We start from the raw sequence: 25,637 nt of genomic DNA, 5'->3' as shown, positions 1-25,637 counted from the left end.
AGCAATTAGTAATTATAACTGCGAAGGTTACCATTCAAGAGCAAACTAAACTGAAGACATATTTTACATGCTATGAGGTACTGTTTTTTCTTTGGTATATAGGCTAAATAAACTCAAGTTTTCTTTTGGATAGGCTACCTCCACTGTAATATATTCACAAAATATATCACAAACCCTGAAAGAAGCATGTTTATATGTTTGTCTTTTGTGTTTATACATGTTTATCTGCATTCTTCCCTTGTTTATAAAGTCTATAAACGTAAGAACTGCCTTCTATTTCCTTAACTCTTCCTTAAAGGGTAGGAAAAAGTAATGCACACACACAAAAATGATTTTTAAAAGCTGCTTAAAAATAGCAACCTAACTTATGCTTTGAATAATTAGGTCCAATACAGTACTCAGCACTTACCATGTTAGATCATTTGTGTGCACCTTCAATCCAATTTCAAACTTAACTATCTGCACATAATTTAATACTTATCTCAATTAAGTTTTTTGTTTTTTAAAAGACAGTCAATTAATCTTCCCTAGGCTTATCTGGGAAACACTCAGCAATGCTTTTCAAGGTTCTCAAGCTTTGGCATGCCTCAGAATCACCTGGTGAACTTGTTGAAACACAATCTGTTGGGCCCTAACAAGAATTCCCATTCAGTAAGGCTGGGATGGGCCTGATAATTTGAATTTTTAAAAAGTTTCCAGGAGATGGTGATGCTGCTAGTCTGGAGACCACACTCTAAGAACCAACCTTAGATTAATGGTTCTTAACCATGACTAAACAACACAATTACCAATATCACCAGGGAGCATGTTAAAATTAAAACACCTGATCCTCCCTCTATCCCCTCACCTCCTACCCTAGCAACTAAATCAGTCTCAGAGATAAAGCCTTGGCATATGCATTTTTAAGAACCTCCACAGGTGATTTACAAAACAGGTGGCAGGCCAGATTAGGCCAGCAGGCTATAGTTTGCTAACCCCTCGTATAAATGAACAGCTTAAACCAGCAACTGCTTGTCTCTGACTTCTTGTCATAACAAAAATAAACTCATTATTAGCAGGGCTTTCTGTTCCTTGCTGCCAACAGCATTCCTAACAGATACCACGATGATCTCTAAAATAAAGGTAGTTGCAGGTAAAGTAATCAAGACACGGTATTAGTGAAAGGACAGATAATACAGACCAAGGAAACAAAATAGAATCCAGAAATAGACCCACACATACACGGCCAATTGGTTTCAACAAAGTTGGCCAGATAATTCAACAGAGAAAGGTAATAAAACAAATGGTGGTGGAACAATTAACTTGACATCATACATATGCAAAAACATCAATCTCTTTACGTCACATACAAAATTAATGCAAAATGGATTGCAGATCTAAATGTAAATCCTAAAACTATAATATTTACAGAAGAAAACACAGGAAAAAGTCTTTGTAATCTTGGGGCACAAAGATTTCTTAGGACACAAGAAGTATGCATAAAAGAAAAAACTGAAGTGCACTTTATTAAACTAGAAACTGCTGCTCGGAAGACACTGTTCACAGAATGAAAGGACAAGCCGCAGACTGCAAGAAAATATTTACAAATCATATGCCTGATGAAGGAATTATATCCAAAATATACACAGAATTCTTATAACTCAATAATAAAACAAGCAACCCAATTTAAAAAAAGGGCATTTCACCCAAGAAGACAATGCAAGCATTTGAAAGAAACTCAGTATCATTAACCATTAGGGAAACTGAAACCACAATAGGATGCCGCTATACACCTATAAGAATGGCTAAAATTAAAAACAAAACAATCCTGAAAATACCAAGGGCTGGCAAGAATGTGGAGCAACTGAAAAACTCTCATACACTGCCGGTGGGAATACAAAATGGTACAGTCACTTTATGTAAATTTTATAAAGTTAAACATACACTTATCTATGACTCACTCCTAGGTGTTTACCCAAGAAAAATAAAAATACATGTCTATACAAAGACCTGTCTGTGAATGTTTATAGCAGCATTATTCATAATTGTCAAAAACTGAATACAAAGTAAATGTTTATCAGCTGGTGAATGGATAAACAAACTGCCACTGATACTAAAATAACATGGATAAATCTCAAAAGCATTATTCTAAGTAAAAGAAGTGGACACAAAAGGCTATATACCGTATGATTCAATTTACATGGCATTCCGGAAAAGGCAAAACTATAGAGACAGAAATCAGATCACTGATTGACACAGGCTGGGAAGGGGAAAGATGAATGACTAAAAAGAACTATAAAGGGACTTTCTGGAGTAATGAAAATATTCTGTATCTTGACTGTGGTGGTCGTGGTGATTATGTAAGAGTTTACATTCATTAAAGTTCATAGAATTGTATACCTAAAAGGGCTGTATTTTACTGTGTGTAAATTTTACCTCAATAGACTTAAACTAGAAAGGGGATATTGATAGTGGGAGAGGCTATGCATGTGTGGGGGCAGAGGTTATATGGGAAATCTCTGTACCTTCCTCTCAATTTTGCTGTGAATCTAAAACTGCTCTTTTAAAAAAGGCTATTTTTTTTAAATAGAAAAAAATTATGGTTTCTATGAAAGATGCAATTTGAGAACACAACTGTTCCTTTTCCCTACCTGCCCCTCAAAAGGTGTTCGTCCAGGATTCTGTTTTTTGGCAATAACTTCATTTTACAGATTCTCCTGTGCCATTTCATCCAATCCCAACGATACATAAACAATCCCTAATATACATCTACAACCCCTCCCTGTCTAATGGACAGACACCTTCAGCTAGATACTCCAAACTTACTGTCAAAACTTAACTCTAATTCTCTTCCTGTATCTTTTAAAAAAAAATTAATGAATTGCACTACTTTCCACTCAGTTACCAAATGAAGGATTACAGTCATCCTTCACTCCTCTCATTTCCACACTACTCACAAATCCTACTGATCCTTGCTCAACTGCCCATTTTTTTCCTTCTGTCTCTATGCATAGCTAACACCATAGGAATCTCTTTCATTTTACGTAAACCTACTGGAAAGGTAGTAGTTTCCCTGCCTTCTTTCTCACTCCCCTCTGATCTATCATTCATATGGCCATTCAAATTACAAGTGCAAATCTTAGTTCTGATCAAGCACTGCCTTATTTTTATACCCTCCCATGCTTCCTCAATGTCCATAAGATAATGCCCATATTCATTACTATGTTCTATGAGTTTCTCACAGCTCTGCCCAATTTACTTTTCCATCTCTTATCTGTCACATCAAACTACTCAAACTCCCCAAGACACACCATAAACCTTCAAACATCTAGACTTTGCACAGACCGTTCCCTTTCCTGGAAAACCTTCCTCTCCTTTGCCTTTCTACTCTTAAAGACTAAGCTTAAATTCTGTTACCTCCGCTGAGAGATCTTAAGCCTGATATATTAGGTTTAATCACTCCCTCCTTAGAGAGTGCTACCAAAATATTAGCATACTTGTTTATTCCAGCATTGCTACTTGTTTTAGAGAATATTTGCTTAGTGGGCCTCTCCAACCAGACTGGGCATTAATAGATAGCAGAGACCGTTTCTTCAATTATCTTTATATTCCCAAAGCTTCAGGTAGCTGCGGGTACAGGGTATATTTACAATACATGTTTAATGAACTAAATTTTATAAATGCCAAGAATAAAAGCCAAAGTATTCTTTTTTTTTTTTTTTTCAAAGTATTCTTTTATCCAATTTGGATATTGGGTATTCTACAGATTTTGGTTTAGTGCTAGAAAAGGAAATCTGAAAGATTTATTTTAGCTTTGTTAACTACTTAAAAATAAAAAAACAAATACCATTTCCTATTATGACTGTCATTAAAGTGTCATTAAACCTTAACATTTTATGAGTGTCATTAAAGTTTAACATTTACCATAACAATACTGGGCAGGACCAAATAGCATGCTACAAAACACAAACAATTATCTTTATTTTGAAGTCCAAAAAAGACTTCTAACTTAATTTAGCCCAAATATAAAAATAAAAAAGCAAAGCCGATATATATGAATAATACAACTAAGAATCATATTTAGATTTGTGTTCATCTCCACGTAATCTTTAAGAAGAAGAGGGGAGAGTTCTTTAAAATAGTCCTGAATTGAGAAGAAAAAAAAAAAAAACATTAAATAGCCAAACATAGACATGAATGTTTGCAAGGACAGAGACTGTTCAGTGAATGATTTATTCATAATTCTACTTACAAAGTAGAGTAGTGGTAAACAAAACAAAAACAAAAAACACAACTGGAACAAGAGTTGGCTTGTGGCACAACTCCAGGGGGCACCATTCACATCACAGACTATGTGAACAGCACCCCCCTGGGATTGCACAGTGTAGCTTATGCAACTGTACTTAGTAGTCCTACTTGGGCTCCACAATAAGACAGATCTGAGATGGGGACATGCCTCTAACACTAACTCTATTGGCTATGGACAAATTAACCTCTAGAAGCCACAACTGTCTCAACTCTAAAATGAGAATGTTGGACTTCCCCAGTGGCACAGTGGTTAAGAATCCGCCTGCCAATGCAGGGGACACGGGTTCGATCCCTGGTCCAGGAAGATCCCACATGCCGTGGAGCAGTTAAGCCCGTTCGCCACAACTACTGAAGCCCACATGCCGCAACTACTGAGCCACGTGCTGCGACTACTGAAGCCCGCGCGCCCAGAGCCCATGCTCCGCAACAAGAGAAGCGACCACAACGAGAAGTCCGCGCACTGCAATGAAGAGCAGTCCCTGCTCGCCGCAACTAGAGAAAGCCCGCACTCAGCAAAGAAGACCCAGAGCAGCCAAATAAATAAATAAATAAAATGAGAATGTTAATACCTATCTCACAAGATTGTCATGGTTCAACGATTCAGTAATATGATCACTGGACACTTATTATTTACGTTATAGGCAGACACTGAATCATGTGATTTTTATAGGGATTGTCTCATTTCCCACATCTCAGTACCTGCCAACTAGTAAGCATCCGATTAATATCTCCCTACCCAACTTTCAACTATTTCTAAATAAACTCTGGTCCACCTACTGGAGGTGAAGTTAAAAAAACAAATAATAACTTAAAAAAAAGTAGTTCTTCCACTTTCCTTGGTCCAAAGAAAACTAAGAACACACCCACTATTTATGTGCAAAAGAAGCATTACTGGAATAACATCTGTCCTTTCTAAATAATATCAAATAAAAGTAATAACTTGGGGGCTTCCCTGGTGGCGCAGTGTTCAGAGTCTGCCTGCCAATGCAGGGGACACGGGTTTGAGCCTTGGTCTGGGAAGATCCCACATGCCACGGAGCAACTAGGCCCGTGAGCCACAACTACTGAGCCTGCACGTCTGGAGCTTGTGCTCTGCAACAAGAGAGGCCACGACAGTGAGAGGCCCGCGGACCGCGATGAAGAGTGGCCCCCGCTCACCGCAACTAGAGAAAGCCCTCGCACAGAAACGAAGACCCAACACAGCCAAAAATAAATAAATAAATAAATTTAAAACGCATTAAAAAAAAAAGTAATAACTTGAATGGTAGAATTGGCTACAAGCCCATTTCCTTGAGAGCAAAACTGCATTTATAGAATCAAAGGACAAAATGTTCCAAAGGCAATATCCAGTCATTTCCTGGTCTTAATTTTCTGCTTCTAACTTTATAGCTCCTGTTTCCCTTCACTGCAACAATACCAACTAGGCTCTACTTGATTTACCAGTTATACAAAGCTACTTTAGGCAGTTTGAGATGCTTTTCCAGTACAGATTTTATGTCTTCAAGAAAGCATGCTTAGGAAATGAAAGTGCGTGCTAGAAAAATCCACAATCAGAAAATTAAAGATAAATTCCTGATGATCTACAGTTCCCACTACTTGTGTCATACTGCAGTGAAAATACAAATGAAAATGGTTCAAACTAAGTAATTTTACTCAGCTTCAGGGTAAGAGCTGAGCCATTTCAAAACAAGTATATAAATCTCGTCTCATCAGAAAGCAAGGCACAGGGCTTCCCTGGTGGCGCAGTGGTTAAGAATCCGCCTGCCAATGCAAGGGACATGGGTTCGAGCCCTGGTCCAGAAGATCCCACATGCCGTGGGGCAACTAAGCCCGTGTGCCACAACTACTGAGCCTGCCACAACTACTGAGCCTGCACTCTAGAGTCCGTGAGCCACGACTACTGAGCCATGGCAACTACTGAAGCCCACACGCCTAGAGCCCATGCTCCACAACAAGAGAAGCCACCGCAATGAGAAGCCTGCGCACCGCAACGAAGAGTAGCCCCCACTCGCCGCAACCAGAGAAAAGCCCGCGTGCAGCAATGAAGACCCAATGTAGCCAAAAATAAAATAAATAAAAATTAAAAAAAAAAAAAGAAAGCAAGGCACAAAAGAATCAGAAGCCCAATTTGGATACTGGAAAGTATAGTAACTAATCTCAAAGGCACTCACAGATTCTTTCTGTGATCTTTGATAAATCACTAAATCACTTTGCGCCTCATTTATAAACCGCAGTTATTCTGAAAATCCATCTCTTTATCTTACTATATAAAATAAGGACCAGAAAAACAAACTAAAATTACCATTAGGAATTATTAACATTAATTTAAAAAGGGAAAGGAACAGAACCTTGTGAATTCATCTTTAAAAGTCAACTGGGACTTCCCTGGTGGCTCACTGGTTAAGAATCTGCCTGCCAATGCAGAGGACATGGGTTCGATCCCTGGTCCAGGAAGATTCCACATGCCGCGGAGCAACTAAGCCCATGCATCACAACTACTGAGCCTGTACGCCCTAGAGCCCGCACGATGCAACTACTGAGCCCATGTGCCGCAAACTACTGAAGCCTGCGTGCTGCAACTACTGAATCCACGTGCCGCAACTACTGAAGCCTGCGCGCCTAGAGCCCGTGCTCCGCAACAAGAGAAGCCACCGCAATGAGAAGCCTGCACAGCACAACGAAGAGTAGCCCCTGCTCGCTGCAACTCGAGAAAGCCCGTGCGCAGCAACGAAGACCCAACGCAGCCAAAAAAAACCAAAAAAAATGTCAATTGAAGAAGGACCCAAAATACTTATGAATGTTTTGCTAAATAATGGGATTATGGCTAGGTTTTACTTACTTTTCTTATTGTCTGAATTTTCTAAATCAAGCGTATATTATTTTTATAATTACAGAAAAAATGACAAAAAAGCTATTCGCATCTTGGGAGAAAAAGAAAAGCAAGCACATTCAATTCTACATGCAGTGGTCCCGACTCCAGGCTCTTTCAAGCCTCTTGATCTTTCCACATGTCACAGACTCTCTTCTTTGGGAAATTCTTAATGACTCTTTAATGTTCTGCTGAATTGTTACCTACTCTATGAAAACCTTTCTTTTCTTCTTCAGGCAACAATTATGTTCTCATATAATTCTGCTCATATCTATATTCCAGCAATTGATGAATTTTGTCATGATGACATATTTACTTAAGTGTCTCCCCCGCCACCACTCTGATCCCCTTGATTAAACTGTGTGTTCATGGTTTACTAACTTTGCTTGAATAAAAGATCTGCATTTTAGAGGACAAGAGCAACTGACTCCAATATAATTTCAGAAACTGAGTCAGAAGATTAGTTTAGGCAGTACTAAGTGAGAAGGAGTGACTTCTGTATCTGCTAACTACTTTAATAAAGCCTGGCAACTTTTTTCAACCAAAATAATGTCAGCTGGATTTTTCAAGAAGAAAACTCTATGAAGATTAAAAAGCTTAAAAAATCCTCTAACTGAACTTTCTGCCTCAGCAGTACTATCTCATCAATGTACCCCAACCAGCATTTAAAGAGTATCTTTGGGGCTTCCCTGGTGGCGCAGTGGTTGAGAGTCTGCCTGCCAATGCAGGGGACACGGGTTCGAACCCTGGCCTGGGAAGATCCCACATGCCACGGAGCAGCTGGGCCCGTGAGCCACAGTTGCTGAGCCTGCGCGTCTGGAGCCTGTGCTCCGCGACAAGAGAGGCCGCGATAGTGAGAGGCCCGCGCACCGCGATGAAGAGCGGCCCCCGCTTGCCACAACTAGAGAAAGCCCTCGCACAGAAATGAAGACCTAACACAGCCATAAATAAATAAATAAATAAATTTTTTAAAAAAATTAAAAAAAAATAAATTAATTAAAAAAAAAAAAAAAAGAGTATCTTTGGCTAAGAGCTAAAGGGTGTAAGATTCCCACACCAGGGAAGTGAGGCAGAGAAAACGCAACACGTTCTGAACTTATGGAAAATTCTCAGATTTTGATGTGAGTTGTCAAAACATTTCATAAAGAAAAATACCTGTGTTTTTTATAACTACACCATCACATAAAGCTTTCCTTTAAAGGGTTTAACTGAAGCATTATCCTCTCTGAGAAGCCTTCCCCCTGACTCCTCCCCCAAGCTGAGATAAGTTTCTACCTGCTCTGTTCTATAGCATCCTTTCGTTAACCTCTATCATAGCACTGATCTAATTATACTCATGTTGAAAATTAAATATGGCCACAAAATCTCTACAGCTCCTCCATCAAGAGATATAGTCTATTTCTCTAAACCCATGAATCTGGGCTGGCGTTGTGACTTGCTTTTCTACAACAGAATGTGGTAGAAGTGACACCATGTAACTTATAAGCCTTAGCCTTAAAAGAGGTCTTGCAGCTTTCACGTCTGCCCTAAGACCACCATGCTGTGAAGAAGCCTAAGTTGAAAACCACATGGAAAGAGAGACAAGGTCAAGCCCAGTCCCCAGCCAACACACCAGCTGAATGAAGTTGTATGAGCCTAAGCAAGACCAGCAAAACTACCCAGTCAATCCATAAAATCATGAGAAATAATAGTTTTTCAAATCTGAGTTAGTTTGTTACAAAGCAAAGACTAGTAGAAATGACTGCAACAACATTTTTAACAAGTGTCATCTACCCTAAGCTATAAGCATCTTGAGGACATGAACTATGTCCTATTCATCTTGATTCTCATTCAGCCTTTTAAGAACTACTCTTTGGCTGTGATGTTCTACACTTTCACTGTCATCCTGGTTGGGACTCATTTTGTTTTTTTAAGCTGAGGGTTTATATCCTTTATCACTTTCAGAAGATATTCAGCTATTATACCAATTTCCTTCTCTCTCATTCTTTTTTTTTTTTTTTTTTTGCGCTGCACGGCACGCAGGATCTTAGTTCCCCGACCAGGAATCCAACCCGTGACCCCTGCAGTGGAAGCACAGAGTTCGAACCACTGGACCGTCAGTGGTCCCCCCTCCCTCATTCAATTCTTAAGGAACATTTAGGTACATGTTGGTCCTTCACATCCTAGTCTCCATGTTTCTTAATTGCTTTTTCATATTTTATCATCTTCCAATGTTATTTTCTGAGTAATTTCCTCAGATTTATTTTGTAGGTAATATATCTGTTGCACCTTTAATTTCACTGGGTCTAATTTTCACTTGTGGAAGTTCTATTTTTAGTTTGCTTGGTATATTAAAATCTTTTGTAATGTTATTTTCTAACGTTTCCAAAATTTTCTTTAAATCTTTAGTCATTTTAATCATACCCATCTTAAGGTTACAGCTAATTATTCAGATGCCAAAGTTTTGGTGAGATTTGATCTTACTGGGGGTTTGCTAACTGTTGCTCATGGTGAATTGTCCTTTGTAAATTTTTTTTTTTTTAAAGGTTAGTTTTTTTTTAATTTGTTTGTTTTATTTATTTATTTATTTTTGGCTGCATTGGGTCTTCATTGCTGCGCACGGGCTTTCTCTAGTTGAGAGGAGCAGGGGCCACTCTTTGTTGTGGTGCGCGGGCTTCTCATTGCAGTGGCTTCTCTTGTTGTGGAGCACGGGCTCTAGGCACGTGGGCTTCAGTAGTTGTGGCTCGCCAGCTCTAGAACACAGGCTCAGTAGTTGTGGCGCATGGGCTTAGTTGCTCCGCGACATGTGGGATCTTCCCAGACCAGGGCTCGAACCCGTGTTCCCTGCATTGGCAGGCGGATTCTTAACCACTGTGCTATCAGGGAAGCCCCATTCTTTGTAAATTTTGCATTGTGCACTATTCTTTATCAGAGTTACCTGTGGGAATACTATGCAGCCTGGGTGGCAAACATGTCCCTCCATAGTTTTACAGTTGATTCTGTCAGGTGTCCCAAGAGTATTACTAACCCAGGAACAAGAAGGTAGTATAAATTAAAACCCCAAACATACATGAAGGCAAGCCTATGGGTACAAACACTCAACAAGACTCCCCTCCAATCAGTGTCCAAGGTAAGACAGAGAAGCTTCCTTATTTTTTTCCTGTGACTGTAGGCAGGTTACTATTATTATTTTTTCAAGTATATCCTTTCAAGTTAGGATGTATCCTGAGCGTGCTTTATAAGGAAATCTCAGTTCCAAAACCTCTCTCTGTAAAATCCAAGGCCTTATCTCTTACCTAATTTACCTATCAAAACCCAAGTCCACTGGTTATAAAGAACAGCAAATTCCCCCCAGAGCAGGCCCAATGTCAGCTCATACATATAGTTCTGGCTTTCATTTCCCTCTTTGCTTTCGTTCCTTGGGGATTTTCTTTACATATTTATGAATACAGCTATACAATTAAAAGGGTATTTGTTGGGACTTCCCTGGTGGCGCAGTGGTTAAGAATCCGCCTGCCAATGCAGGGGACACTGGTTCGAGCCCTAGTCCGGGAAGATCCCACATGCTGCGGAGCAACTAAGCCCGTGAGCCACAACTAATGAGCCCTCGTGCCACAACTACTGAAGCCCACGCACCTAGAGCCCATGCTCTGCAACAAAGAGGAGCCACCGCAACGAGAAGCCCGTGCACCGCAACGAAGAGTAGCCCCCACTCGCCCCAGCTAGAGAAACCCAGCACTCAGCAATGACCCAACACAGCCAAAAATAAATAAATAAATAATAAATAAATTTATTTTTTTAAAAAAAGGGTATTTGTTATATATTATATTTCATCCAGCTTTCCTAAGTATTTTGTATCGAGACATTTTTAGGTTTTCTAAGTCATCATATTTCCCAATATGGAGTTCTTATCCTCAGTACCTAACAGTAGTTGGTAGATTACTAGCTGTCAACTGAATATTCAACAAAACACTCAATTAGAACTTCAGGGGTGGAAGAGTGACAGACCTTTCAAATGTATCCTCTAACTCCACTGCAATTTTAAAATCTACCAGGGGTCGAAAGAACAGTTTCATAAAGAAGTGTGGGCACCACTGGCAACACATCTGTAGATATCCTATTATACTTTCTTCTGATGACAGATCTCACAGATTTAACAATAATTTTTAATCTTCACTTACTAGTTCTGTAGCCAATAAACCAATATGCTGTGTAGATGTACTGAAATTACATGGAAATACATAGAGGAAACATTTTAAATTTGGAAAACATGTTGCTCAATTTCCTGGTCTATAAAACAGAATTATCGGGGCTTCCCTGGTGGCACAGTTGAGAATCCACCTGCCAATGCAGGGGACACGGGTTCAAGCCCTGGTCTGGGAAGATCCCACATGCCACAGAGCAACAAAGCCCATGCGCCACATCTACTGAGCCTGTGCTCTAGAGCCTGCAAGCCACAACTATTGAGCCCACGTGCCAGCAACTACTGAAGCCCACGTGCCTAGAGCCCATGCTCCACAACAAGAGAAGCCACTGCAGTGAGAAGCCCGCACACCACAACGAAGAGTAGCCCCTGTTCGCCGCAACTAGAGAAAGCCTGGGCACAGCAATGAAGACCCAACACAGCCAGAAACTAATTAATTAATTAATTAATTTAAAAAAAAACCCAAAACAGAATTATCTCCTTTTGGTGAACAAGATAAATGAGACTGAGCAAAAAGTTCTCTGGAGAAGCCCTGAGGGTCCTTCCCATTTCCCGAAAATGGTTCATCAAATTAGAAACAGGAAGAGTAAGTCTAACAGTACTTCAAAAATTAACAAGAAAATTTTCGACAGGAACAAATCCAAAAGGAGAGAAGACTGATCTATTTGCATCTGTACTTACTTATGCTATCTTCCTATTTCAGAAACTGTTCCTAGGCTAACCCTTCCACTTATACACACAAAACCCTTTTCCCTAATTGAATCAAAGATTTTGCTCTCATTTTGTAGTAGCAATGTCCCCCTTTACTGAATAATTCTTATCAGTATATAAATATCATAAAATCCCTCACTGGAATCCATATCACCCTTCAGGTACCTCTCTATTTTTCAGCTCCTCTTTGTTAGCAAAAAATCCTTGAAACAGTTGTCTGTTTCTGCTGAAAAATCAGCTGGTAACCTTATGGGGATTCCCTTCTATGTTATTTGTTGCTTTTCCCTTGTTGCTTCATCTAATCCCATAGCTTTGAATACCATCTATATACTGTTGATGTCAGCCACAATCTCTCCTGAACATCAGTCTCATACATGCAACTAACTACCTGACATCTAAAAATGGACACCTAATAGTCATCTCAAATTTAATATGTCATAAACAGGACTTTGATTCCCCTGTCCCCTGCCCCAATTCTGGTCTTCCTATCTCTTGCCCATTTCACTAAATGGCGAAACCATATACCTAACAGTTCAGGCCAAAATCTAGGAAGCAACTTTACTTCTCTCTGCCTCAAATCCCATAACTAATTTGCCCACCTTAATACCAATCAGCTCTACCTTGAAAATATATCCTGAATCACAGGCCATTCACCCTCTAGTCCAAGCTAACATTCTCTCCCTTTCAGGACTAAAACTGCCTGCTCTTCTTGCTGTCAGTCTTGCCCAAAGTCAGCACATGTGTATAGGTCTGGCTTTCAGGTTCCTCTTTGCTTTTGTTCCTTGGGGACTTCCTTCACTTTCTTGTGAATAGAGCTATGTAATTAAAAGGCTATTTATTCTATTTCATCCAGCTTTCCGAAGTATTTGTATTGGGACATTTCCAAATACAATTCACCCATTTAAAGTATACATTCTATTCTATGGTTTTGAGTATATTAACAGATATGTGCAACCACTACCAAAGTCGATCTTAAAATATTTTCATTACCTCAAAAAGAAAGCACCCTACCTCCTTAGGTATCAACTCTCTCTTCCCCCAGTATCTCCAGCCCTAAGCAAACACTTATTTATCTTCTGCCTCTAAAGATTTGACTATTCTAGACATTTCATATTATTGGAACCCTGTAATTAGTGGACTTTTGTGACTTGCTTACCACTTAACATAATGTTCTTCAGGGTTCATCTGTGTTGTAGCATGCATCATTACTTCATTCCTATGACCAACTAATATTCCACTCTAGACCACATTTTATTTATCCATTTGGTAGTTGATACACATTTAGGTTGCTTAGCTCTTTATATATCCTAGATACAAGTAACTTATGGTTTGCAAACATTTTCTCTCATTCTGTGGGTTGACTTTTCACTTTTTTGATAGTATCCTTTGAGGTAGAAAAGATTTTATTGTTGATACAGTCCAATTAAATCTATTCTTTTTCCTTTGTTGCTTATATTTTTGGTATATCTTAGAATCCACCGTTAAACCGGAAGTCATGAAAATTTACCCCTATTTTCTTCTAAGAGTTTTATACTTTTAGCTCTTACATTGAGGTCTTTCATCTACTTTGAGCTAATTTTTATATATAGTGTGATGTAAGGGTACAACTTCATTCTTTTGAATGTGGCTATCCAGTGTCCCAGCACAATTTGTTGGGGAAAAAAATCCGTTCCCAACTGAATGGTATTAGTACCCTTGCTTCAATCAGCTGACCACAGAAACATGGTTCTATTTCTGAATTCTCAAACATATTCCAATGATCTACATGCCCATCCTTATGTCAGTACTACACTGTCTTGATTACCACCGCTCTATAATAAGTTTTGAAATTGCAAAGCATGAGTCCTTCGACTGTGTTTATTTTCAACATTATTTTGGCTATTTAGGGTCCCTTGCTATTCCATACAAATTTTAAAATTGGCTTGTTAACCTCTACAAAGATGTTACCTGGGATTCTGATAAGGACTGCAGTGAATGTGTAGACCAATTTGAGGAATAATGCCATCCTAACAAGTCTTCTAATGCATGAACACTGGATGAATTTCCACTTATTTAGGTCTTCTTTAATTTCTTTCAACAATGCTTTGCAGATTTCAGAGTATAAGATTTTCACTTTTTTAAACAATGCAAAATATTTAATTCTTTTTAATGCTATCATAAATGCAATTGTTTTCCTACTGTCATTTAAGATTGCTCCTTACAAGTATATAGAAATAAAATTGATATTTGCATGATGATCTTGTATCCTGCAATCCTGCTGAACTTATTAGTTTTAATAATTTTTAGTGGATTTCTTAGGACTTTCTACATACAAGATCATATACAACTGCAAACAGAGATGATTCTTATTTCCTTCTTTCCAATATGGATGTCTTTTAGATTTTTACATGCCTAACTGCTCTGGAAGTAACCTCAAGTACAATGTTGAACAGATATCCATGTATTGAGCCTAAACGGAGGAGGGAAAAATCTACTCTTTCACCAGCGAGAATGATTTTAGCTGTGGGTTTTTCACAATTGCTACTTATCTAGTTGAGGAAGTGCCATTCTATTCATAGTTTCATTTGTTTACTTTCATGATGAAGTGTTGAATTTTTATCAAATGCTTTTACTGTGTCTACTGAAATGATTGTCTTTGCTTTTAATTCCACTGATATGGTATGTTACATTAATAGATTTTAATATGTTAAACCAAACTTTGAATCCTTCGATTCCCACTTGATCATGGTATGTAATCCTTTTTATATGTTGATGAATTAAGTCTGCTGGTGTTTTGTTGAGGATTTTGCCTCCATATTTATAAGAGATACTGACGTGTAGTCTTCTTGTGATATCTTTGTCTAATTTTGGCATCAGGGTAATATCATCCTCATAAAATGAATTGGGAAATATTCTCTCCTCTTCTATTTTTTCGGGAGTGTGTTAAGTACTGGTATTCTTAATTACACATTTGGTAGAGTTCAGCAGTGAAGTCATCCAGGTATATTTTTTATTGCTAATTCAATCTCTTGTTATATGTCTATTCATATTATTTATCAGTTTCATTAGTGTTTTTCTTGAAATTTGTCCATTTAATCTAAGTTCTCTCATTTACTGGCATATTACTGTTCGTAAGATTCCTTTATAATCCTTTTTATTTATGTAAGTTTGGTAGCAATGTTTCATTTCTGATTCTAGTAATTTGTGTCTCCTCTTTCTCTCTTGGTCAATCTAAAATGTTGTCCATTTTGTTGATCTTTTCAAAGAACCAGCTTTTGGTTTCATTGATTTCTCTATTGGTTTTCTCTTCTGTTTCATTAATTTTCACCCTAACCTTTTATTTCCTTACTTCTGCTTGTTTCAAGTTTAGTTTGCCCTTGTTTTTCCAATGTCTTAAGGTGAAAAATTAGGTTATTGATTTGAGATCTTCCTTCTCTCATAATATAGGAATTTACAAGTAGAAATTTCCCTATAAGCATTATTTTAGCTATATTGTATAAGTTTTGGTATACCTTCATTTTCATTCATCTCAAAGTATTTTCTAATTTCCCTTTTAATTTCTTCTTTGACCCATAAGTTATCTGGGAGTATGTTGTTTAATTTCCATGTATTTGTTAATTTTTCAGCTTTACTTCTGTTATTGATTTCTAATTCATTTCACTGTGGTTGGAAAAATAATTTAGGTGTACTTGAGAAGAATGTATATTATTGTTGTTGAGTACTCCATAGATATGTCAGGTCAAAATGGTTTATAGTGCTGCTCTGGACTTCTATTTACGTATTGGTCTCCTGCTTAGTTTTTCTATCCGTAATTGAAAGGAAGTATTGTAACAACAATTATTGTTGAACTGTCTATTTCTCTCTTCATTTCTGTCATTTTTTGCTTCATGTATTTTGAAGTTCCTTTATTAGGGATTTCATTGTTGGACCTTCCTGGTGGTCTGACCCGTATAGGATTATAAAAAGCCCATTTCATCTGTAGTATCATTGTTTGTTTTAAAGTCTATGTTGCCTAACATCACTATAATCACTCGTTTTCTTGTGACTGTTGTTTGCATATCTTTTCCCATCTATTTAAATATATTTACATCTTTGAATCTAAGGTGTGTCTCCTAGATGTTGTTTTAGCCAGTGCTGACAATTTCTACTTTTTGATCATATTGCTTAATCCATTCACATTTAATGTTATTATTGATATAGTTCAATTTAGGTGTGCTATTTTACTTTTTGTTTTTTATTTATCTGTCTCATGTATTTTTCATTCCTTTATTCCTCCCTTACTACTTTCTTTAGCGTTTAGTAAATAACTTTCTAATGCAGCACTGACATTTCTTTAATATTATATATATGCACATGTATATGTATGCATATGTGTGCACACGCACACATACATATACATATATACGTGCACACACCACTGTAGCGGTGCCCCTTTGGGTTCTTACTCTTCTTCCCCACCTCATCATCCCTCCCCCAAGGCAACCACTCTTCTGCTTTCTGTGAGTGTAGATTAGTTTTGCATTTTTTAAAATCGTATATAAATGGAACACACAGTATGTGCTTCTATTTATGGAGTTGGAGGGGATGTCTGCCTTCTTTCAATCAGTTTAATTATTTTGAGATCATTCATGACTGTGGTAATGAGAGTTCATTCTTTTATTTTAAGAGTGTAAATACTTCACATATTGTTTTATTTTTTTATAAAAGTTCCGAGAAAAGGTCTTTGTTTTATACATATATATATTCCAACTTTATTGAGACTTAATTGAAATAAAACATTATATAAGTTTAAGGTGTACAACATGATGATTTGATACACATATATATTGGAAAATGATTACCACAATAAGGTTAGTTAATACAACAACCATCAACTCACATAATTACCATTTTTAAAGATTAATCTCTTAGGAACTTTCAATTAATTATATAATGTAGTATTGTTAGCTATAGTCCCAGTGCTGTACATTAGATCCCCAAAACGTATCCACTGCCTAACTGGAAGTCTATACTGTTTGACCAACATTTCCTCATTTCTTCCACCACCACTGCCCACCTCTGGGCAACCACCATTTTACTCAGTTTCCATGAGTTTGGCTTTTTTAGATTCCACATATAAATCGTGGAATGTGGAATATGTTGTGTTTCCATATTTGTTTCTTTCAAGATGTTTTCTGATTTCCCTTTTGATTTCTTCTTTGACCCAATGGTTGGTCAGGAGTAGGTTGTTTAATTTCCACACATTTGTAGATTTTCAAGTTTTCCCCATTGTTTTATTTCTAGTTTTATACCACTGTAGTCAGAAAAGAATCTGGTATGATGTCAGTCTTCTTAAATTTGCTAAGATTTGATTTGTGACCTAACATATACTTGTTTTGAAATAGCCCCTCTTTTAGTTCCCATTTGCATGGAATAGCTTTTCATCTCTTCACATATGACACATGGATAAGTCTACGTGTGTCCTTAAAGCTGAAATGAGTCTCTCTCTTTTTTAAAAATTTATTTATTTATTTATTTATTTATGGCTGTGTTGGGTCTTCGTGGCTGTGCATGCGCTTTCTCTAGTTGCAGCGAGCAGGAGCTACTCTTCGTTGTGGTGTGCGGGCTCTAGAGCGCAGGCTCAGTAGTTGTGGCGCACAGGCTTAGTTGCTCCGCGGCATGTGGGATCTTCCCAGACCAGTTCTCGAACCCGTGTCCCCTGCATTGGCAGGTGGATTCTTAACCACTGTGCCACCAGGGAAGTCTTGACATGAGTCTCTTATAGGCAGCATATAGTGCGGTCTTGTTTTTTTAATACATTCTGACACTTGTCATTTGATTGGACAACTTAATTCATTTGCATTTAAAATAATTACTGATAAATAAGAACTTACTAATATTATGTAATTAATTGTTTTCTGGGGACTTCCCTGGTGACACAGTGGTTAAAAATCTGCCTGCCAGTGCAGGGGACATGGGTTCGAGCCCTGGTCCGGGAAGATCCCACATGCCGCGGAGCAACAAAGCCCGTGCGCCACAACTACTGAGCCTGAACTCTAGAGCCCCACAGCTACTGAAGCCTGCACGCCTAGAGTCCATGCTCCACAACAAGAGAAGCCAACGCAATGAGAAGCCTGCACAACACAACAAAGAGTAGTTCTCACTCGCCACAACTAGATAAAGCCCACGTGCAGCAACAAAGACCCAACGCATCCAAAAATAAATTAATTAATTAAAAAATAATTGTTTTCTGGTTGTTTTGTAGTTACCTTGTTCCTTTCTTCCTTTCCTGCTATCCTCCCTTGTGAACTGATGATTTTCTGTAGTGGTACACTTTGATCCCTTATCTTTTATGATCTATTGTAGGTTATTACTTTGTGGTTACCATGAGGTTTACATAAAACATTGTACAGGATATAACAGTATATTAACAGTAACAACCTAACTTCAATCGCATACAAAACTCTACCTTTTACTTCCCCAAACACTTTGTTTTTGATGTCACAATTTAACTTTCTATATTATGTATTCATTGTAGCTATAGTTTTTTAATACCTTTGTCCTTTAACTTTTATACTACAGTTTCTTAATCAACACACCACCATATTACAGTATCAGACTATACTGATTTTGACTATATACTTATCTTTTCCAGTGTGTTTTATATTTTCATATGTTTTCATGTTACTAATTAGTGTCCTTTCATTTCAGATTGAAGAACTCCTTTTACCACTTTTCTTAAGGTCTAGCGATGATCAACTCCCTCAACATTGATTTGGGAATTACAGGTATCCCCCACTTTCCGAAAGTTTGCAATATGCCACTTTGCTTTTAGAAAGCCCTACATTAGTACCTGTTTTCACTAACTGAAAGAAACCTGAAGAGGATTTTTGCTTTTATGAAAAAAAGCAATTACTGTACTAATGTAGGTCATTTGTAAAAGCGAAGGGGTGTAACACAAACTTTCAGAAAGCAGGGGATACTCTTCACTATATGCCATTTCAGCTTACGAAGTTTCATAGGAACATTCTACTTTCAGATTGAGGGGGAAACCTGTAATCTTTCTCTCTCCTTCCTTTTTTTTTTTTTGGCCATGTTGCACGGCTTGCAGGATCTAAGTTCCCTGACCAGGGATTGAACCCACACCCTTGGCAGTGAAAGCACGAGTCCTAACTACTGAAGCCCCAGAGGATTCCCTCTCCTTCATTTCTGATGGACAACTTTGCCAACTAAAGTATTCTTGGTTGGCAGTTTTTTTCTTTTAGCATTTTGAATATATCATCCCATTCTCTTATGGCCTGCAAGGTTTCTGCTGAGAAATCTGCTAAAAGTCTTATGGGGGGTTCCTTTGTAATGTGAGATAGTTCTTTTTCCTCTTGCTGCTTTAAAAACTGTTTGTCTTTGATTTTAAAACTTTATTGTAATATATCTTGGAGAGGATCACTTTGGGTTGAAATTTGGGGGGAACCTATAAACTTCATGATCTCAGATATCCAAATCTTTCCCCAAATTTGGGAAGTTTTGGGGCTTCCCTGGTGGCGTAGTGGTTGAGAATCCGCCTGCCAGTGCAGGGAACACGGGTTCGATCCCTGCTCTGGGAAGATCCCGCATGCCGCGGAGCAACTAAGCCCGTGCGCCACAACTACTGAGCCTGTGCTCTAGAGCCCGTGAGCCACAACTACTGAGCCCACATGCTACAACTACTGAAGCCCACGAGCCTAGAGCCCATGCTCTGCAGCAAGAGAAGCCACCGCAATGAGAAGCCCGCGCACTGGAATGAAGAGTAGCCCCCACTTGCTGCAACTAGAGAAAGCCCGCATGGAGCAACGAAGACCCAACACAGCCAAAATAAATAAATAAAATAATAATTTTAAAAAAATTTGGGAAGTTTTCAATCATTATGTCTCTAAATAAGCTTTCTGCCCATTTCTCCCTCTCCTGTCCTTCTGGGACTCTAATATTGCAGAGACTGATCATTTTAGTGGTATGCCATAGTTCACACTATGAACTGGGCCAGCTGGCCATGGGCCAGCTTTCTTCACTCCTTTTCATATTCCCTCTGTTCTCAGACTAGATAATTTCAAATAATCTGTCTTGTACTTCACAATACTTTCTTCTGCTTGATCCAGTGTTTTGATGCTCCCTATCGCATTTGTTTTCCCTAAGATGATGATGAGTGCTCAAGTGTGTGGTTTCTTCCAATCCCACAGAATCCGGTTGACTTTTTGCATGTGCTCACTAGCCATTTGCAAAGACTCACACATACCATTCTTGCCCTCAGGGTTGTGCACAGGGAGGTAGCCACAGGGTAGGGACATGTTTGGGTGAGGAGTGTGGAGCTCAGAGGTGGCCATGGGCCAGCTGGGGGATTGGCAGGGGAGGTGTCCCCAGTGGCTCATGGGTGGGCTTCCTGAGGGAGTCCCCAAAGCAGTTAGTAGGATCCACGCCCCTTTGATATGTTCCATTCCCAACCTTGGCTGCTCTTCCTCCAGCACAACTGTCGACCCCCAGGTTATCCAGTTTATGACTCAGTATTCTGGACGGAGTGAGAAAGAAATGGGCCTTTCTGGCAGTGTACCACAAAGCTGGGAAAGTCAGGTGCTCAATCACACACTCTCACTTTCGCCCATGGGAGAAATCATGAGCTAAATATCTGCTGGCACTGAGCTGTGCCACCTTGGGGGTGGGGTGACACACATAAAATGAAACTGTTCCTTTCATCGTCTTCAATGGGTCCAATCTTGGATGTTTTTGCCCCAACAATGTGCTGGAACTTCTCTGCTGGACTCTTGGACTTCCATGAAGGCACTCTCATCCATTAGTGTCTAAATTGGTGTTCTTTGAGAGTAGGATGGTAGAAAACTCCTGTACTGCCATTTTGATGACATTTCTTTCTATTAATTCTTTCTTTTGCCCGTTGAAATTTACTGTTGAGCCTCTCCAGTGAATTCCTCATTTCAGTTATTGTGCTCTTCCACTTCGGAATTTCCATTTGGTTCTTTTTTTGTAATTTCTATCTCCTTAATGATATTTTCTATTTGATTTTACAGTCATCATGCTTTCCTTTATTTCTTTAAGCACGATTTCTTTTAGTTCATTGAACATATTAATAATGGCTACTTTCAAAGTTTGCATATTAAGTGCAATGTGTGACTCTCAAAAGCAGTATGTGCTGCCTTTTTAAAAATGATGTATGGGTAATATTTTCTTGTTTCTTTGCATGTCTCACATTTTGTGTTGGAAACTAGATATTTTAGGTAATACGTTGTTCCAGTTCTCAGTACTGGTCTCCACACCCTAGGACTTATTTTTTATGCTTGCTTGTTTGTTTAGTGACTAGCTGACTTATTTTAGTAAATTCTATTCCCCTAATTCCCATGGTGTTAAACCTTTGATGTTGCTCCTCTGGGGTAATTTGGATTTGCCTTCAGTCATCCTGGTATAGTAGTTTTGGCAGGATGCTCTGTCTCTATGACTACATGTGGATATTAAACTCCACTAATTGTGGCTGATTTGCTCAACAGTTTTCAACAATCCACTAAGGTAATAAACTGCTCCACAGAATAAACCAATCAAATTAGGTTACTTTGACAGGAGAGCTCCAGAGGTCAATGTTTGAGATCTGTCCCTACCACAGGCAGTCTTCTCCCTGCAAGCCTACAGTTAAACCGTATGTCCAACCAATCTAACAATCTCTTCCCAATTACCTTTCACCACAACCTCCACTGTTTTTGAGGGTACCCTTAGGCTTGAACTTCTCTACACTCTGTAGTAAATATGATTTTTAAAAATTAATTAAATAATTAATTATTTATTTAGGCTGCATTGGGGTTTTTTTTGTTGTTGCTGTGTGCGGGCTTTCTCTAGTTGCAGTGAGCGGGGGCTACTCTTTGTTGCAGTGTGCGGGCTTCTCATTGCAGTGGCTTCTCTTGTTGTGGGGCACGGGCTCTAGGTGTGCGGGCTTCAGTAGTTGTGGCAGGTGGGCTCAGTAGCTGTGGCTCGTGGACTCTAGAGCGCAGGCTCTGTAGTTGTGGTGCATGGGCTTAGTTGTTCTGCAGCATGTGGGATCTTCCCGGACCAGGGCTAGAACCCACATTGGCAGGTAGGTTCTTAACCACTGAGCCACCAGGGAAGCCCTCTGTTGTAAATAAAGTTGGTTCCTTTGGGAAGAGATTAGGAGCTGTTTTATGGCCCACTTCTCACTGCAGGCAAAATCTCTGAGCTATAGCTATGAAGTTGGGAGTGTAGACAATGACGTACTTCTCTCTGAGCGACACATCTTCAGAAAATGAGTATTTGGTAGGTGTGGGAGGTTGCGTAGTAATCTCCGGTATTTTTGACTTCCCTCTATTAGTGTGGAACCACTACCTTACATGCCAGAACCAGGTTAAGGGCAAGGGCAATTGGGCTCTCAGTATTCTCAGCAGCACTGTGTCCTACGTAGAGCCTTCATCCCAGAAGTAAGGTCTGGGCAAAAAAAAAAAGCAGCCCCTACCACTCATTCACACTTGGCCAGCAAAAGGTGATGGAGGCAGAATGAGGAATGCTCTCATCCTGCTCCTCCCTGGAAGACAGCCCTCCAAGTGGGAGCTGTGGGGAGAGGAAACCCTATTTTCTTGACTGTACCAATCTGGAATGGAGTTACCATCTTGCTCAGCTGGGAGATGGGAAGGAAAAAACAAGTCTTGGTTTAAATACCACAGATTCGTAACCAAATTTTAGTAAATTTCTCTGAATAAATGTTTCTTCCATTGCTCTATGTCCTTTAGAACATTTCCATAGACTTTAATTAAAAAAACATAGTAATTGTCACCAATTTTGCTGGGGAATGGGTCCACAAAGCTCACACCATCCATGCTGTCTCTCTCAACCAGTGAACACATTCAAAGCTCTCCAAAAATCCCCTTCACATTTATAATAAAGTCCAAATTCCTACTAAGCTTTATAAAGTGCTACATGATCCAGTTCCTACACATCACTGGATCTCATACTTTAGCACTTTTTATTTACTTTATTTACTCTGCTCTAATCTCTGTCCTAAAAAGGGTGGCCTTCGTCAGGGTCTTTTTATTTTCTGTTCCTCGTGGAAAGTGCTTTTTCACATTTCTCCATGAACAAGTTCTTCCTCATTTCATTCAGATCTCTGCTCAAATGTCATTTCAAGACATTCTCTGAAACAGTACCTGCCATTCACTCTTTATCCATGTATTCTGCTTTGATTTTCTTCAAAGCACCTAAATTTACTGAACATATTCATTTTCCTATTTGCTTAGAGTCTGTTTCCCCATTTGATTAAAAGCTCTAGGAGGGCAGGGGGCTTTGCTTGTCTTATTTGCTACTGTATCCCGAGTATTTATAACAGTACTTGGCACAAAGTCAATACTCAATAAACACTTGTTGAATAAACAGACATAAACAAGAATCAAAATATTTTAAAAGCTACTTACATTTTAAGTGACATTAACAGGTAATCTGTTCTTACTTATATCCATAAAGAGCAAAACAGTAACAGAGTATGGGAAAAGAAGTTAATAGTGATTTATTTGGCTGAGAAAATATAAACAGAAATGGCCAAAAGCCAGGAATTTTAAGTTCTGTTTTAGTAATTCTAAAACTTATTTTTATAAATAGCACTGCAGACCTGCCACTGCCTTTACACTACATACACCAGGCCCAAAAGAAACAATCACCTCTAACTCAATGAGAACATGAAAACAATACTAAAATAACAAATGTTTGTACTATGATCACTAGTTTTTACAGTTAGGGATATCAGAAGATTTAGAAGCTAATCAAATTGAAAATCCTTAATCAGATATAAATTTGTCACTATCACTAATTATAAATAAAACGCTTTAGCATTAAAAAAAGAAAGGATATTATTTCCATGTCCTCACTTTCACTCCATATACCTTCCTATTAAGGCCAAGTTTTGCTTTAGCAAGGCTCAGCAAAAGAAACGTAGGTTATGTAGTTTTACCTTGAGTCCTGTTTTCTCGTCATCACTTCCATTATTTGTAGATGGTGTCTCATCTCCTTGCCTGGAAACCAAGACAAAATCTTCACTATTAAGAGTAGACACAGAGTCTGAGGAGACACTGATTTTTCCAACAGAAGCCTTGTCATCCATGACTCAAGAATGAAGCTCAACTCATGAATGATTAAATATTTTAAAAATGCCTGAAAAACAAAAACCATAAAGATACTCATATAGAATGTCTGCCAGATATTCAATTATGTTCTAATTTTTACAAAATACATATGGAAAAACTTAGGGGGGAAAAAAAAACTTCCAAAATCTTTCCCAAAGACTTTCACTACTTACAGTTTAGGCTTTTTATTCCAGATATAAGGGAATTTGATGAAATTGAGGGCCAAGGTACTTCAGATTTCAAATAAATAAATAAATAAATAAAACATATTCCCTTGAGAATAACTCTGCCTACCTACACTGATTTCTTTGGAATATGTTGTAACTCTATTCTTTTTAGAGAAAAATTATGAAGTACTGAACTTGTTTTCTATCCTTTAATTTGTAAAGCTATATAAACAAATGAAATTGAAAGCGCTTAGGACAATAACTAAGGTTTTCCTAACATTGCTGATACTTATACTAACAACATGTTTTAAGAAACAAAATTTCATATTAACCCCCCCAAAAAATAAATTCAAGGCAAGGCAAGCATAAATTCTAGAGCAGGGAAATACCTTACATAGCAAGAAATCAGAAGTCTATTAAAAACTCAATATTCCTATCCCCCAGTTTCTTAGAACTCAACTCAATATGAACATTACCAATAAAAGAGTTTCATGCCAAAGATTTCCAGCAAGAAGTTAAAAATGTGTCAATTATGAAAAGCTATTCAATTATTTATTGACTCATGGAATAAAACTCGAACTCATCTACCATTTAAAAACCTGGTCTGGAAACTTCCCTGGTGGTCCAGTGGTCAAGAATCCACCTTCCAACGCAGGGGACGAGGGTTTGAGCCCTGATCAGGGAACTAAGATCCCACATGCCTTGGGGCAAATAAGCCAGCGTGCCGCAACTACTGAGTCCACGCACTCTAGAGCCCACGTGCCACAACTACTGAGCCCACGTGCCACAACTACTGAGCCCATGCGCTGCAACAAAAGATCCTGCATGCCACAATGAAGATCCCATGGCAAGGAAGACCCAGTGCAGCCAAATAAATAAATAAAAAATTTTAAAAATTCCTAAAAAAAAAAAAAAAAAAGAAAAACCTGGTTCTGCATATTTTGTGGCAATGTTCCCATTTGGCTGCCAAAACAAAAACAGAACAGACGATACAACATTATACTCAGAGAGTTTTAACCAATAAACAAAAGTTGCTCTAAAAAAAAAAGTTGCTCTCTCTGTATGCTCATCTTGTACCTCAAAGAGGTAAAGGTTCTGAGAATCTGTTCAGTCTCTCCAATTAAGAAGTCCTGATCTATGCTTTGGATTTTTAATTGAACATACGTTTATTGAGCATACACCATATGCCAAGCACTATTTTTTCCTCAAAGGCTAACATCTAGATAAACACATGGCAGCAAGAATTACACAATCCCTGAATACCATAGTTGTAAGAAAACCTAGAAATTATCAATACTGTTAAACAGATA

General features: G+C 38.4%; 1 protein-coding gene across 3 annotated transcripts in view; it reads right to left on the bottom strand.

Annotated features, from left to right (window-relative positions):
• Window positions 1–25,637, bottom strand: part of RABGAP1 (RAB GTPase activating protein 1) — a 159,896-nt gene that overhangs the window by 112,998 nt on the left and 21,261 nt on the right. For 2 of the 3 annotated variants that reach the window (XM_036854765.1, XM_036854764.1), the window contains exon 2: window positions 23,989–24,188. In XM_036854765.1, the coding sequence (XP_036710660.1) occupies window positions 23,989–24,138 (150 nt within the window). In that variant the 5' untranslated portion in view covers window positions 24,139–24,188. The remainder of the gene's footprint in view (window positions 1–23,988; window positions 24,189–25,637) is intronic. The other variant, XM_036854766.1, reaches the window with a different exon arrangement.

Source organism: Balaenoptera musculus, chromosome 6 (genome assembly GCF_009873245.2).
Source record: "Balaenoptera musculus isolate JJ_BM4_2016_0621 chromosome 6, mBalMus1.pri.v3, whole genome shotgun sequence".
NCBI lineage: Eukaryota > Metazoa > Chordata > Mammalia > Artiodactyla > Balaenopteridae > Balaenoptera > Balaenoptera musculus.
This window is presented reverse-complemented; position numbering and strand designations above follow the sequence as displayed.